Genomic DNA, 15,207 nt, shown 5'->3' on the forward strand with positions numbered 1-15,207 from the left:
TAGCTCTTCTGTCGAAACTGTGTGTCCTGGGAGGAGCGTGTTCATTCCCGGTAGAGTAGCTCGGCGGCTTGGCAGGTAGTAGTAAGTGTACAGCAGGTGAGGAAGGGAGGGAGGAGAGGAGAGGAGGATGAATCGCTCCATATCAGTGTTATCCAGGAGGATAATTTTGCCAGCCAATCTGAATACCCAAGCGTATTTGGTCTTTACAAATAAACCCCTTAAAGTGGGGGGAAATTCCCGTTGTGTATAGAAGGCAGTAGTTTAAGGGAAATAACCCTTAAAACCGTAGGGCTCGTGATGATTACTCATTAAATCGATTCTGATTTCTATATTTTTAATGTATTTTTTGGCGACATTGTGCTGACCCGCCAGTGTGAAGAACCTATGCTTTTGAGACTTGTTTATTGTTTCAAATAAGCGCATTAAAATTTTGATGAAATAGAAGCCATATGTTAAAAAACATTTTTGTTCTTATTGGCAAAGTAAACTAATCAAAACTCTTCAATCTCTAACACTCTACTTAATGGACACTGTACTCGGAATCAGTCTCATTTACACTTGTGTGGCACCCTCACACCTGATCATGTCTGTATAGGCTGATCCAGACTCAGAGAGCACAAACCATGATGCATAAATTTGTCACATCTAGCTCAAATGGCCTTTTTTTTTTTTTTTTTTTAAACAAAGTCAGCACCTGGAATAACAGAATGAACTTACTAACACACACCTGAGACTTAATTGACTTGGGAGGGCGTGGGAGATAAATGTCTTAGAGTACTTCTCCAGGCTACAAAATTGTTGCTTTCTTTCCAAAGTGCTGGGGGGGAAAGTGTTGTAATAATCATGTGCCCTTTTCAACTTGTCAAAGGCCTTCATATATTTGGGGAACAGAAAAAGATTACTCTTTCCTTTGAACAATGGTTTTAATTAGAAAAGAAAAAAGACCACCAGAAATAATATCTTTAGTATAGTATATTTATAGGAATGCATAACTTGTGAGATGTACATTTTGAAGTTTCATCCATAACTTATAACATATACTGTAGTAACAACAAGACAGCAGGTCATCACTTTACAACATTACACATGAGTGATTTTGACTTACAAATAAAATATTTACAACCTACCTTTACAAAACGACATTGTGTGCATACAAAATGAACTGCAGAAAATTTTAAAAATAATAAGACAACCAAAAACCCAGAAGATACACTTAAGGCAGACCAGCAAGACACTGAAATAATTAAGGCTGTGGAATTCTTCTGCACCTTGAAAATATAGAGCTATTTATCAATACTGTGGAGTGATTTTAAATCAATTGTTACAAGTCTGATGGAAGTATGTACTTATATGTATATGTGTAATGGTCCCTATGGGGAAACCTACCCACTTATGGATTAAGACCCTTTATCTGAGGCCAGAGAAGCCCCCTCCAAACTCTCAAAAGACTTGGGGGGGGGGTCACTCAAAACCAAGAGGTGCCAATGCAGTTTGCAAACAAGTAATTAATAATTCAAATATAAAGAGACTCCTGACCTTAGGTAAACAGCTTCAGCGATGGCCCCATTATGTCTCAGGCTTTGTTCATTTGGTTTTGTGGACTTCAAAGGACAGCAAACAATTCCCAGTTGAGTAAGCTCGAACTCCACCCATCAGCCCTAATGGTTTTGAATGGCCCTAAATGGTTTTCCAGTAGAAAAACTGACCAACCTGGGCTGTCTTCAACTGGATAGATTTCTGCATATGAGCAAGAACATATACATACATATTATACACTATGTACATGTACAGATGTACATATATCCATATTTTCCAACAGTTTGCACTTTGATCACTGCCGTTCTCTGACTAGGATCTCATTCTGACGGGTATGTTTAGTTTTTCAGTCTTCACATTTGTCCTAACTACTGGTGTTACCTTCCCCATAGAGCAGGCTGGAGTTTGGCAGAAACAGAAGTAAAAGCACCAGGGTCAAAAAAATCAGACACAGAGATGACAGATATGGCTTAAGTTAGTAAGAGAAGACGTATGTTTTGCTGACTTCAAATTCATAACCACAGTCTCTGAGATCATGGTAAAAGTCCCCATAATACTCCAGGATGTGGATTCATTTCTTGATAGAAGTCAGGCGTTGATGGAACTCTTCTTAATGCTCACTCTCCCTGGGCTAGCAAATTGGCTTGCTTAAGTTGGGACACCAGGAGTTTTATTTGTACTTTTCCCCCACCACTCTCCCTTTTTTCAACTATCCTCGCCCTCTGAAATAACAGCTATCTGAAGAAACAGTTGCTCTTGATCATGTGAATAAAGCGAAACCCGATCGTATTTTAGAATCTCCCAGCAAACAGGCTGACAAGAAAACACAGTAGCCTATGAGTATTTCAGGCTTTCATGAGTATTAATTTCAAGAACGTCTCTTAAAGATGAAAATTTGCCCTAGAGTAATTGCTTTTTCCTCTGCTATAACTTCTACAAACATGGAAAATGCAGAAATGTTTGTCTTTGAAAATATGGCCTATGATATTTCTGTGTTCTATTTCTATATGGGTTTCTCACATGAATAATATTTCCTATTAAAACTGTCGAGTGCTATAGACAAATTTCAGCTCTTTTTAACCCTCTAGAAATAATGAAACAACTGAGAGCCTTACAGTTTTTAGAAAATAAATATTAACACAGTAGCTTTCCTTTTCTTAGTGGAGTATATATAAACCCTGTCTTTTCTAAATCCACCCCAGATTTAATTATTAATTTCCAAATGATCCCTAGACTTTAAATAGTAAATAGAAAAGCCATAATGCAAATAAATTCATTGGAAGCCCACATACTATGTTAGCCTAACCCAGACTCCACAGAGATGCTATACAGGAGAAAAAGGAGTAAAGCCCACATTCCTCAAAACTGAACAAGGAAGTGGTGAGTTGGCACTTTTGCCTTACTACAGAGACCCTCTAGGTCTGTAATATTTCCTCCTCTATCAAATTTGTGGGGCAAAGTTTTAGTTAATATGCAGAGATAACCACCACCTAATTTATAATGCCTTTGCTTCCTCATGTTCTCACAAGTTTAAATTTCCCTGCTCTTTAACATAGGCAAGCAAACAAGGAATGCCTAACTCTTGGGCATTAAATCATGGATAGCATGGGAAAGCAAATATGCTACCCCTGAAACATCTAATTATCCTAAAAAGAAAAAAAAAAAATCCAAGGTTATCCCTCCAAAATTCAGCAGTTCAATTCATTTCTGCACCTGTGCATATAATTTGTCTCTTATAATGGATGCCGGTGAGATTCTGAAGAAATGAGTTGTGATATCAAACAGTAGTTTATTCTCATTTCTGCCCTTCCAGTGAGGAAAGTGGCTGTTCGAGTTCTTCTCCATCAATTTTTCCAGAGCATAAAGCTTGAGAAGAGAGCAGCAGTCGCTTTGCAGGGCGTTCTACTCTGGCTCTGCCATCAGAAATGCCAGAGAAAACAGCTTATTCCTGTAAGACCATCCGTTCTCCTAACCTTTGTCTGTAGACAAGCTTTCAAATGACTGAAATTACAGGCTAAGACCAAATAACATTTAGACAAAGAGCACCTGGTACTTCCAATTAAAATCAATTTACAGAATTTAATCTCGTGAGTTTGCAAATGGTATCTTAAAATATGAATATTGAAAACCCGGAATGTTCAAAGTTACTGTTAATAAGATTCTCAGCACTGGCAGTGTGTAGCACTTTAAGAAAATCAAAGTATTCTTTAGACATCCTAACTATGCTATTTTTGCAACATTCCTATGAGATTAAAGTCCCTCCTCCTACCCCCCTTCCCATTTTAACAATGAGGACATTTGGGACAGAAAAAAAAAAACAAAGACTTTCTGTCATAAAGGACGAATCAGGAAGAGCTGAGGTTGAAACTCAAGAATTCCTGGCCTCACCCTATATCCAGATGTTTTCATTTAAAAGATATTTTAACATAAAAAAATGCTGCAGTATCAGTCAATCTAAATACAATGAACTCTTTATCTCCCAACCTCCCCTCGGAAAGGCACTACTATTTATAAAGGCTTTGTGAACAACAAAGTGGTGAAGCCAGCTTTTCCTCTGCTCCCTCTCCTCCCCCAAGAGTGTTTATGGCTGTGAGAGTCCAGAAGGACATCCTCCAACATTACAATTTTTTTTTCTTAAAAATTTTCCCAACATTCAGCTGTACGTGGATATAAATCTATTTCATTTGAAACAAATGTGAAAGACGCAGTGAATCATTACATCTTTAAAAAAATTATTACGAGTGGTCCCTGATCGTTTCCCTCTCTCTGTATCCCACCCTGACAAAACAAAACAAACCCCAAAACTCGATGCAAAGAATATAAGCCAGGCAAGAAACTTCTGACTTTAACTGACATTGATTTTTCCCATTTCAGCTGGAAGTTCACACTAATTCCTAGTTAAGTTTTGATTTCAAGAACTATGACAATATGGCAGAAGTGGACCATTTTCTCTTCTCCCTGTCTCTCCACCACAAAGTCATAAATATCTGCCAAAACAGGTACAAGAAACTGGTTTCTAATCCTTCATCCCTCACTACGGTTACCCACACAGCAACCTCAAGTACAGTTCCCAGCCCCACTTTCAGGGATTCCTTTTTCTTTCCAACTGGCTGCGGAGCATTCTCAAAGCAGAACTGCTATCTGACTCCTGTTGGGGAAGAAGCAGGGGCTTTGGAGACAGGACACCTCTCTGTTAGTTTTCTACAGTGACCAAGCTATATAAAATACATGCCCTTTTTTCTTGGGGCGTCTGTTAAATTAATCTACTCTAATGATTGTACTTTGGCTCCAGTTAACAGAATCATACTACTTTGCATTTCTATGTCTCACCTCTCCCATCTCCTTACTTCCCCAACATGTGTACTAGGGGGGAGGGGAGATTCTGCACAACCCCACACCTGGGCTGTCCCAACTCTCATGGAGACGCTGATATAAAAGCTTTGGCTCTAACAATCTGTCAGCTGCTTCTCAAAACACGGTTTCGTGAACGTTCTCCTGTGTCCTCTGTGCACCACTGTCCGAGGCCCTAATCTTCTCCAGCAGAAACTCAGCCCATCTCTTCCATGGTCATAAAAACTCGAGAAGACTCAGCAGGGAGTTCTTTAGTCATTGCACACAGTGGACGAAACAGACCTTGACAAGCCACACTCCATGGGTGTTTGGAATCCTTAGCACCTGCCCTCTGTCCCGTGACCAGCCCTAGGGACCAGGCATTCTTCTTTTAGGCTAGAGCTCACAATGAAGACATGTTTACTAAAAAAAAAATTTTTTTTTAGTAAATATGTTTTAAATTTTAAAATATATCAGATAGCATTTGTATATACATGTAGAGCTAAATGGAGATTAGGAGGGTTAGTCAGGGGTGGGCTCTGAGGGAGGGTGCCTTGGTGACCCAGGGCCATCCAAAACTAGGAACCAAATACAGACGAAATCAGTTTCCACATATTTGGTTAATCCTAAAAATACGAAGTGCTACCTAGTCTTATTGCTTGTACTTCTTACTAATTGATTAATCTATAGTCTCGGACGGGATGAGGTGGAGGGTGGATGAGGAAGGTGACTCTGAACCCGACAGAAAAGAAAGACAGGTACTTTTAATTTTACATTTCCACTGTGGGAATAAGGGTTTTTATATATTAAAGTTCAGGCTTAAAGTCTACTATCCTTTTCATTTAGATAGATGTGTAATTCTATTTATCCCTCATAAACTCTCCACTTTCACAACTTTCTCAACCCTATTGTAGGAGAGAAGCAGCGCCATTAAACCTGATTTGAGGACAAACACTTGAGTTACGTTTTTAAAGTAATTTTGCATAATAGCAATTTTTTAAAACACATCCTAGAAAACAAAGCATGGATCATGGACCAACAGAAAAACAACAAAAAATTTTCCCCAGAAACCAAGAAAGAAAAACAACCATGAAATGCCCAGGCTGATTTTTTTGTTTGTTTGTTTTCCACCAGCGTGGGGGGGAAAGGGCAGTTCATAATCACCTTGTGTGGAGAAGACGCACCCGAAAGCAGCATTGGCCTCAAAGTGCAATTAGTCCTTTTGGTCCAGAGAAATATCAGCGGCTGTGTGGTGATAGGTACGGCAATCACAGTTAAAACTCAATGCTCTGTCTGAGTGATGTATCGGATTTTATTCCATGGCTTCAAAAAGGACTTGGGACCAGGCCTTTAAAGGCGTATATGGCTGCCTCCTTTTGGTAAGCACCCCTCAGCTTCCAGAAGGGGTTAGAAATAAAGCAAGCCAACTTTCTGAGGACTGCCTTCTACAGCTGTAGAAGAAGTCAGAAAGTGTTGTTAACGTTGTTCATAGGAACCCTAGGAAAGTTTTCTATTTGCCCTTTTGTGTGAACCTGTTTTATTCATTACCTAGTTCAAACCGAGTGTAGACATAGAAATAGCCCCACAACTCTTAACTGTATTTGGACTTATTTCCTGGCAGGCTTTCCTGCCAGATAAACTCTGAGCTGCCAGTGAATTTGGGGGTAGCGTTTCATATACAGAACCTATGTTAATCAGATACTTGTGATTGAGAGAAAAAGCTTCTCATTCACAGATTGCAAAAGGGTAACATTGCTTTCTCTTAATGCATGGGTACTGGTAAGAGATTTCTATACAAGATTTATAAAATGCTCTAAAAAACTTGTCATCTTATTGTGCTTAGTCAAAACAATGTAATGCTTCGATAAATAAAGGACTGTCTTAATCGGAGTGCTCAAAGTTACTTAGGATTGATGTCATATATACCTCTATATTATAAAACTCTGAAACCCGAATAGGATCTATTTTACTGTATATGTGAATCCTATTAAGAAACTATATCGAAGTAATCTAAACCAGAAGAGTGGACATACGTGACATCTCTGTTAAATAGAACTTTCTTGCTTCCAATTTCAGCAGGGTTAGAAATCTTTTACGCTCGCTACTTCGAGCTGCAGCTTTGCCCAGTTCACCGCCCACTGTGGAACTCACTGTTAAAATTTCATAACGGCTCCTATTCTTGGTATCCTTGCCCCCTCTCTTTAACACTCTGGGTGGCTCTTCGCATCTTTGTCTTCTAAATGGCCTTCTGGAAAGCCCTTGGGTTGAGGGTAATCTTGCCGCTGCCCAGACCCTGAATAGCCACGGACAAGGTTGAAGAGGTCCATCTCTCAAGCCAGAGAACTGCGTGGAGCGAACGAACAGAACTATTTACAGACATTCAGTCTTGCTTTGGTTCACACTACACTTCCACGTGGAACCCCAAGGGCGAGGAGACGGCTACGTCCCTTGGTTGACCCGGTTGACGATGTAGCTCTTGACGTTGGGCACAGGCCGCACGTCGTTCTGATGCTTGCGGCGCTCTATGAAGCATGCCAGGCGAGAGGTGTCCAGGGGGATCTTGGAGTAGCTGCCGTTATGGGGCTGCAGCCAGGGGTGCTGCAGGCACGTGGCTGCTGTGGGCCTCCTGCGAAAGTCTTCCTGCAGGATCACGTTGATGAAGTCTCTGGCAGCATTGCTCACGCCGCAGAAGTATTCGTGCGGGAAGCTGAAGTCCACTCTGCACACGTTGATACAGGTCTCCTCTTTGCTCTCGTCCAAGAAGGGGGACACCCCACTCAGCATGACGTATGTCAGAACCCCGATGCTCCAGATGTCTGTGCCCAGGGAGACGGGGATGCCTTGGATCACTTCTGGAGCGGCAAACTCGGGGTTCCCCAGCAGGTGGTGGATGTGGAAGTGACCCGAGATCTGGACGGCGTCCTCCAGGTCAATGAGCTTCACCCGAGGCACTGGGATGCGTAGGTCAATGAGCAGGTTTTCGGGCTGAGGAGACCCAGGTGGAAGGGAGAAAAGAAGGCAAGTTGAGCTCTCTGTCTCGTCTACCAGTAGGACTCGGGTGGTTCAGACATGGTTCTGCTAGTCTTTGGGAAAGCCTATAGAGCACGAGAAATTGCCTATGCAAAGTGCCTGGTGGCCTTCAAACGAGATTAAATTCTGAGTTGGGGTAGTGTTGCAGAGAAGCTGTCTGACATTAAAAAATCATGTCTTCTCAACTATCCCTTACTTCTGCACTGACTCAAAAAAAAAAAAAATGAGTGGGCTATTCATTTTGGAAAACAGGGGCTTCTCTTGGGCACCATAAAAAACTAACATTTGGGATGCCTGGGTGGCTCAGTCGGTTAAGCGGCTGCCTTCGGCTCAGGTCATGATCTCAGGGTCCTGGGATTGAGTCCTGTGTTAGGCTCCCTGTTCAGTGAGGAGCCTGCTTCTCTTTCTGCCTCTGCCTGATACTCTGCCTGCTTGTACTCTCTCTGACAAATAAAGAAATCAAATCTTAAAAAAGAAATCAAGACTTACTTAATTTAAAAAACAAAAACAAAAACCTGACATCTATTGGCTTCCTTCTAAAATGTTAGATGAGGTGGGAAGATCTTCCCGACCTTCCCTCACCCCAGATGTCATGGTGACTCTTGGTGTGTTCTCATTAATTCTCGAAGAACACACTGGAATTATGGGATGACCTAGTTCCTGTCTTAAAATTTGTCAGGATTCTAAGCTAAGTACTAAAATGAATCAGAATGGACCTCCCCAAGGGTGATGACTGACAGGCTGGACTTGGCCACTTCCATGCAAGTGCAGCTCTTGCTTATTACCTTTATGTCCAAATGGGCCACCCTGCAGTTGTGGAGGTACTGAAGAGCTTCCATGATGTCCCGGATGTAGAAAGCGACTTTCTCTTCCATCAGTTCATCGTGATTCATAAGGTAGTCTAAGAGCCGGCCATCATCCATCCTGAAATCAGGGAGGAATCGGCCAAGGAAATATGTTTGTAAAGAAATGGAAAAATAACACATACGATTGGTCAGAGCTCCAGAATCTCTCCTGCTCCTGCTTATAGATGAAGATCGATTTTCCCACACATGTGTATTTTAGTTAGAACCCAAAATTAATGTTCAGAACTAAAATTAACAAGCTAATTTAAAAGTTACCATGTGATGTGCTCCACAGAAAAACCGATCACCAGGAAATCTTAAAGATTAATCTCTTAATCTTTAAGAGATTAGTTGGCGAAACACAGAAAGTCTTTGGAGGGAGAGAGAGAGGAGAGTGTGCTCTCTCTCAATATTCAGTTAACTGGAACCTGGTGGCTCTACACCTGCAAATATGTTTTGCAAATTGCTTTTATTTGTCAGTTTTTAGCTGGGGAAAATGAAAAGTGGGCAAAGTTTGTCCTCGGCATTCTTGACCCTTTTTGGGATCCTTTGCCTTGTGAGCAATTTTCTAATCTTAAAAACCATGACTGAGAACACGGTAGGGGGAGCCAGCCAGATCCAGATTTGAGTCCTTCTTCTGCCCGCTACAGGCTGGGGGTTTGGGACAAGTCGCTTAAACCCTGTGTTGGTTTCTTCATCTTTAAACTGGGAGTAACAGCAAGAAGACTGACTTCACCCCGAGGGCTGTGTAAGAGTCAAGTGGTACACCTAATCAGTAGCAGCCTGAGTGCTCAGTAGTGTTTTTAGGTCCTCTGTACCCTCTTGAGCATCTGGAGTGACCAAATGTCAGACTGCTAGTCCAATGTGCACTGAGCTGTCAAAGGTACATCCCTGGGGAAGGCTTGAGCCAGAGGCAGAAACCACCTCTGAGCACAGCTGATCTCCCCCCACCCCAGCCAGGGTTTCCATTCTCTTCTCTAGTGTGTTCCTTCCCCATGATGTCTTCTCCTGCTTTCCTTGATAGGAGCAAAGCCTAGGACCTGGCAGGGGGTGAGGCGGGAGGGATGAGCATGGAGTGGAGGGGGCCTGGGTTTGTGAGATGCTCCCCCCGTGCTTCTTGCTGCGCTGCTCGGAGACCCACAAGCCCTCGCACCAAGTTCACCCTCCGAGCTTTTGGGAAATGCAGATGCCCGGGCCCCACCCTAGCCTAGGCCGTCAGAACCTCTGTTGCCTAGCAGAGAAAAGCTCTACCAGGGACTTGGATGGCCACCAAAGGGAGGACCTCTGGTCACAGCATAAGCAAGATTTAGCACAGGGTTTACCTTGGGCACTGTCTATCCACTCACCTTTCCTGAATTTCCAGTCCAACAAACACCTTCCTATGTTCTCACAGCAACCCTCTCCAAAACATGTTTCTTTCTCAGCATTTACCATGTTCAGTTGAAATCATCACTTAGGGATCGGTCCTCCTCATCAGGTTTGGAACTCTTCAAGGGCAAGAACCACCCCTTTTTACCTTTGTTCCTTCCATCCTGGTCTAGGTCCTCCCAGCAGCAGGCACACAGGGTGTGCTCAGTAAACGTTTGCTAAACTCACTCAATCCACTATTCACCTCATTTAATCTCTGTAATGTCTCTGAGAAGTGGAAATAATTCTTCAGACTTCACAGATGAGACCCCAGGCCCAGGAATCTAAAGACCCTGCCCCCAAATCCCAGAGCTGGGATGAGCGCTCACGCTCTTCATTCCAAGCATGGCTTCCTTCCATTGCACTGACGCAGCCTGGTAATCAGGCATCAACCTTCCCCTGGAATGATGCAAGATGGCAAAACTGAAGGGGCTAAGGTTCTGGGTCCGCCATGTTGTCTTGATATACAAGTGATAATACTTGTATAAGCACTTGATATTAGGTTCTGGAAGGCTCTCTGTAAGGGTCTTCGTTAAATCCAAAGTGACAATTGATCGACTACTACACAGCTATATAATGTATCACAAAAGAAGTGCAAATATTGATACAGTTGGTTCTATCTTCTCTTGTTTCTTTTCAATGAATTAAAAAATGTAGCCAAAGATGTTTGTTTTTTGGCTGTCTTTTTTCCAACATAAATAAATTTATAGGGAACTGCCTCAAAGGCCCTCATCCATAAACATTTAGACAAACAAGCACACAGGAGTCACAGTAAAATGACAGCTGGAAAGCAGCACATGGAGGCGCTTCTCTTCTGGACAGAGGCTCCTGGGGAGACATGTGTGGCACCGGTCTTGGGGCAGGGCCATCAGCATGCATCTGATGACGTCTCTATGAGGGCTCCGTCCTCCTGAGAGGACTATGTTCTCTTTAGCCTCTGTTAGATCTTTGTGAACCACAGGACATGATCTCTGTTCTTAGCCTGGGGTAGTAGCGGGGCAGAATGTGCTTTATTGGATGTGTTCTAGGGCCAAGTATGCAGATGCCTGAGTTCGTAGAAAATCTGGAATGAGTGGAATATTTTGAAAGTCAAGGTTCCACTTTAAAAGGAATTTCTTGGGTGGGAGATCATGGCTGCCACGTCAGTGGGTTGATGCACAAACCCCCTTTCAGTTCAGCCCCACCCCTGTCAACAAGCCTAGGATCCATACAGTCTTCCTAAACCCCTGTCCAGCCCAAGAGTCCATAGTAGAAAGAACATGAGAATCTAAGGGAGGGAGATACACGGGTTCAAGTCCCAGCTTCTCCATTTTCTAGTGGTAAGGACCTTCTTTACCCTTGATTTTTCTAATCTGCAAAGGGGAACCACCTTTTTATAAAACAGACGGGAGATCGCACATGACACACAACACTCCGTACATAGCGAGACATTGTATAGAATGTAACTGCTGTGGGGGGTAGGGGGACGGGAAGGAGCCCAGACACTGGAGACGACCGAGACGCCTGTACTTACAGCTCCAGAATCAGGATGTAGGACGTGGGGGACTCATAGGTGTCATGGAGAGTGATGTACTGGGGGTGTTGCAGGTGCTGAAGCAGGGCAGCCTCGTGGGCAGCCTGCTCTTTTTTCTTCATTTTTTTGCTAACGAATTTCACCGCGACGTCCTTCCGCGTAGCTTTGTGAATACACTTCTTCACTATGGAGAAACGGCCCCTGGAGAGCGGAAGGCAGAAAGCATTTTGCGAAGCTTCCTCCATCTACCAGGTATTATTTTATTTAAGGATCTGTAACGTTTTCTCTGAAGTGGTTAGACAGTTACACTTATTAGGAATCCTACTTTCCTATTTTGAAATAATCATAGGATCTCTCAAGAAAAGCCGTGTTTCCTGCCTTAGCAAGTCAGGAATCTCTGAGATGCAAAAAACTCTTATCAATTTTAGTCAACAGATTTCTCTCTCACTTTGAAATATCAACCACAGGTTCAGTTTTCTAAGCGCAGTATATTTTTGTAAAATACAACAGTAATAATAACGTGCAAGAAGGAGGAATTCTACTCTATAATCATTTCAAAAACATTTCTTAAAGAGGCAATTTTTTCAGGTGCCTGGGTGGCTCAGTGGGTTAAGCCGCTGCCTTCAGCTCAGGTCATGATCTCAGGGTCCTGGGATCGAGTCCCGCATCGGGCTCTCTGCTCAGCAGGGAGCCTGCTTCCCTCTTTCTCTCTGCTGCCTCTCTACCTACTTGTGATCTCTCTCTGTCAAATAAATACATAAGATCTTAAAAAAAAAAAGAGGCAATTTTTTCCTTTTATATTTTTTATCTTGGTATGACAGAAACTTTGTAATATACACAAAAGTAGAGAGAATAGTGTAATAGATCTGTGCAGCCAGCAGCCAGCTTCAGTCATTATCAGCATTTTGCCAACCTTATTCCATCTCTTTCTTTCCTACCTCTTGCCTTTTTTTCCCGTGGTATTTTTAGCAAAATCCAGATACCATGTTATTTCACTCATAAATACTTCAGTCGTTTCTAACTGACAAGGACATTGAAAAATGTATAACCAGCATGCCAGCTTCACATCTGACAAAATTAGCCACACCTAGAACAGAATGGTTCCCAGACTCAGCTGTAGCTCAGTAGGAGGTAGTAAGAGTGAAGTAGAAGAGGGAACTGGTCAGCAATGGGAACAGGGAAAGGGAGTCAAAGAGGTGACTAGCAGTGCCCATCCCAGGTCCGTCCCTGAGATACTGGAACCTATGAGTAGAGGAGTCAACCATCCAAAGAACAGTCCATTCCTCTAGCAGAAATGGAGGCAGCCAACACCAGAACCACCACAAAGATGGTCCAACTGACCCCTTGACCTGGCCCTGTGCTCACCAAGTGACTTTCAGACAATAATAGATAATGTCTCCCCAGTATAGGTTTTCTCAAAAGAAGAGAATATGCTGGGGCACCTCGGTGACTCAGTTGGGTAAGTGTCTGCCTTTGGTTCAGATCATGATCCCAGGGTCCTGGGATGGAGCCCTACTCAGCGGGGAGCCTGCTTTTTCCTCTCTCTCTGCCCCTCCCCCTGCTCATACTCTCTGTGTGTGTGTCAAATAAATAGATAATAACAATAAAAAATCTTTAAGAAGAGAATGTGTTAATTAATAAAACAAGTATTTGACAAATACTAATTGAATGCCTATTATGTAGCAGTCATCATTCTTTTTGCATAGGAAGCAAATATTTGGTTGAACTGATATTTCCATTCTATATCATAAATTAATAAATTGCCATCTCTCTCTCTTTTTTAAAGTAATCTCTGTGCATAATGTGGGGCTTAGACTCATGATCCTGAGATCAAGAGTTGCATGCTCCACAGACTGGACCCAGGCACCCCTTCATTATGTTTGTCTGTCCTTCCTTCCTTCCTTTTTTAAAGATTCTATTTATTTGAGAGAGAGAGAGAGAGAAGACAAGCAGGGGAAACAGGAGAGGGAAAAGCAGGCTCCCAATACAGGGCTTGATCCTGGATCATGACCTGAGGGAAGGCAGACACTTAACCCACTGAGCTGCCCAGGTGCCCCTATACCTTAATTTTTTTTCTTTAAATTGTGCTTTTCCAAGTTATGCATCCCCATGATTTAAAAAGTCAATTAGCTTTAAGGTTTTTTATTAAAACTAATAGTATCCCATCTTTCTACCCCACAACCCCATTTTCCTTACCTGAGAGGCAGTTTAACCAATCAGGTAATTATATTTTAGCTTATTACTGGGGTAGTCTATGTTTGTGTGGCTACTTCTTGGTGTTTCGGTTTTCATTATAATCTGTAGACACCCACTCCGGAAAGGGAGATGTAAGCCTCTCTCCCCTCTCTGTCTCTACCACATGACCATTTTCCCCATCCCCCATCCCCCCACGGAATGATATTTTAATCAATATTCAGTGTTTCCATTATTGCAACTAGGTCAGGGCTAGTCAAATTTGCAGCGCCAGTAAACTATGAATATTTTCCTTTTTGTGACAGAATTCAGGCCTCATTTCTGACAAAGATGGCCCCTTATGAGAACCATTCAAAGATTAGTCCGGGACTAATAAGTCACTGCAGGGTGACTGAGTGCTGGTTTATGGCATAGTTCGGCTCTCAGGCCTTGCTATGCTTCTGTGGCTGTGTTCTATCCGTGCGTAGCTTGAAAGGAGCCCAGGATCTGTCCTGTTCCGGCATAGAATTAGGGGGATCTCGTTCCTTAGCTCTCTTCTCACTGAGATTTCCCACACATTCTTTGGCTCCCATGGGCCCGTTTTAATAGATGGGATTCCTTCAGAGTTTTAGTTTCTTGCTTGGGTTAAAGCAATGAGAGAAGGAAAGGAGGGAGGGAAAGGCATTTTCCTGTCTCTTCAGCTCAAAGAGAACCCCCTTTCTTATCTTTTGGCCAGAAAGATGAGTTTCCTTTGGAGCTGTCCCCTGTACATGTTGCCCAGTTCCCTGGTTTGGGCTAAAGCCCAACAAACAAGCCAGAGAACTCACTGCCACTGTCCCTGACTTTCCTCAAATTTTCACTTGTCTCCCCGTTCTCTGTGTTCTTTGCTTTTCAGAATCCTGAGGTAGTTGCCTTTTTTGTATTTTCTCCAGGGATTCTGGTTGTCATCAGTAGGAGAGATAGGCCACAGTGGGCTGACTCTCTCTTGGTGGGCACTGGAAGTTAGCTCATTCTAAAAGTTGGGGACTAAATGGTGTTTGGAAGCTCTGAGTGTTGGGAGTGGAGCCTGTCAATTCGATCTTCACTATAGCGTGATCTGAGTGGACTGTTTAGTAGGGAAAGCTCCAAAGTCATTATCTTTAAGTCTTTCTTCTTGGGCTGATCGGAATTCCCGGAGGAAGAGCCTTGTACCTCCTGCCTAGATGGTGAAGCCACGATTGTCCACTTTTGAAGGCTGGGTGGTTGAGAAAGCTGGGGTCCTGAGTATCCAGCGTGGCTACAGTGTCCAAGGGGCCTGTCTGCTGGAAAGTTCTGCTGCCCACAAGTATGCCATTGTCCCAGAGAAGCGAGGCATTCTGTTTTACCCTGTCTAGA

At 42.9% G+C, this 15,207-nt stretch overlaps 1 protein-coding gene across 15 annotated transcripts in view; it reads right to left on the reverse strand.

Moving 5' to 3' along the window:
* Positions 1-954: 954 nt before the first annotated feature.
* KALRN (kalirin RhoGEF kinase) overlaps positions 955-15,207 on the reverse strand; it is a 659,936-nt gene continuing 645,683 nt past the window's right edge. For all 15 annotated transcript variants that reach the window (XM_045088796.1, XM_045088794.1, XM_045088793.1 and 12 more), the window contains 3 exons: positions 11,662-11,862; positions 8,682-8,820; positions 955-7,851 (listed from right to left, as the gene is read on the reverse strand). In XM_045088796.1, the coding sequence (XP_044944731.1) occupies positions 7,306-7,851; positions 8,682-8,820; positions 11,662-11,862 (886 nt within the window). In that variant the 3' untranslated portion in view covers positions 955-7,305. The remainder of the gene's footprint in view (positions 7,852-8,681; positions 8,821-11,661; positions 11,863-15,207) is intronic.

Source organism: Mustela putorius, unplaced genomic scaffold (assembly GCF_011764305.1).
Source record: "Mustela putorius furo isolate JIRA1106 unplaced genomic scaffold, ASM1176430v1.1 tig00003834_pilon_pilon_pilon, whole genome shotgun sequence".
Classification (NCBI taxonomy): Eukaryota; Metazoa; Chordata; class Mammalia; order Carnivora; family Mustelidae; genus Mustela; species Mustela putorius.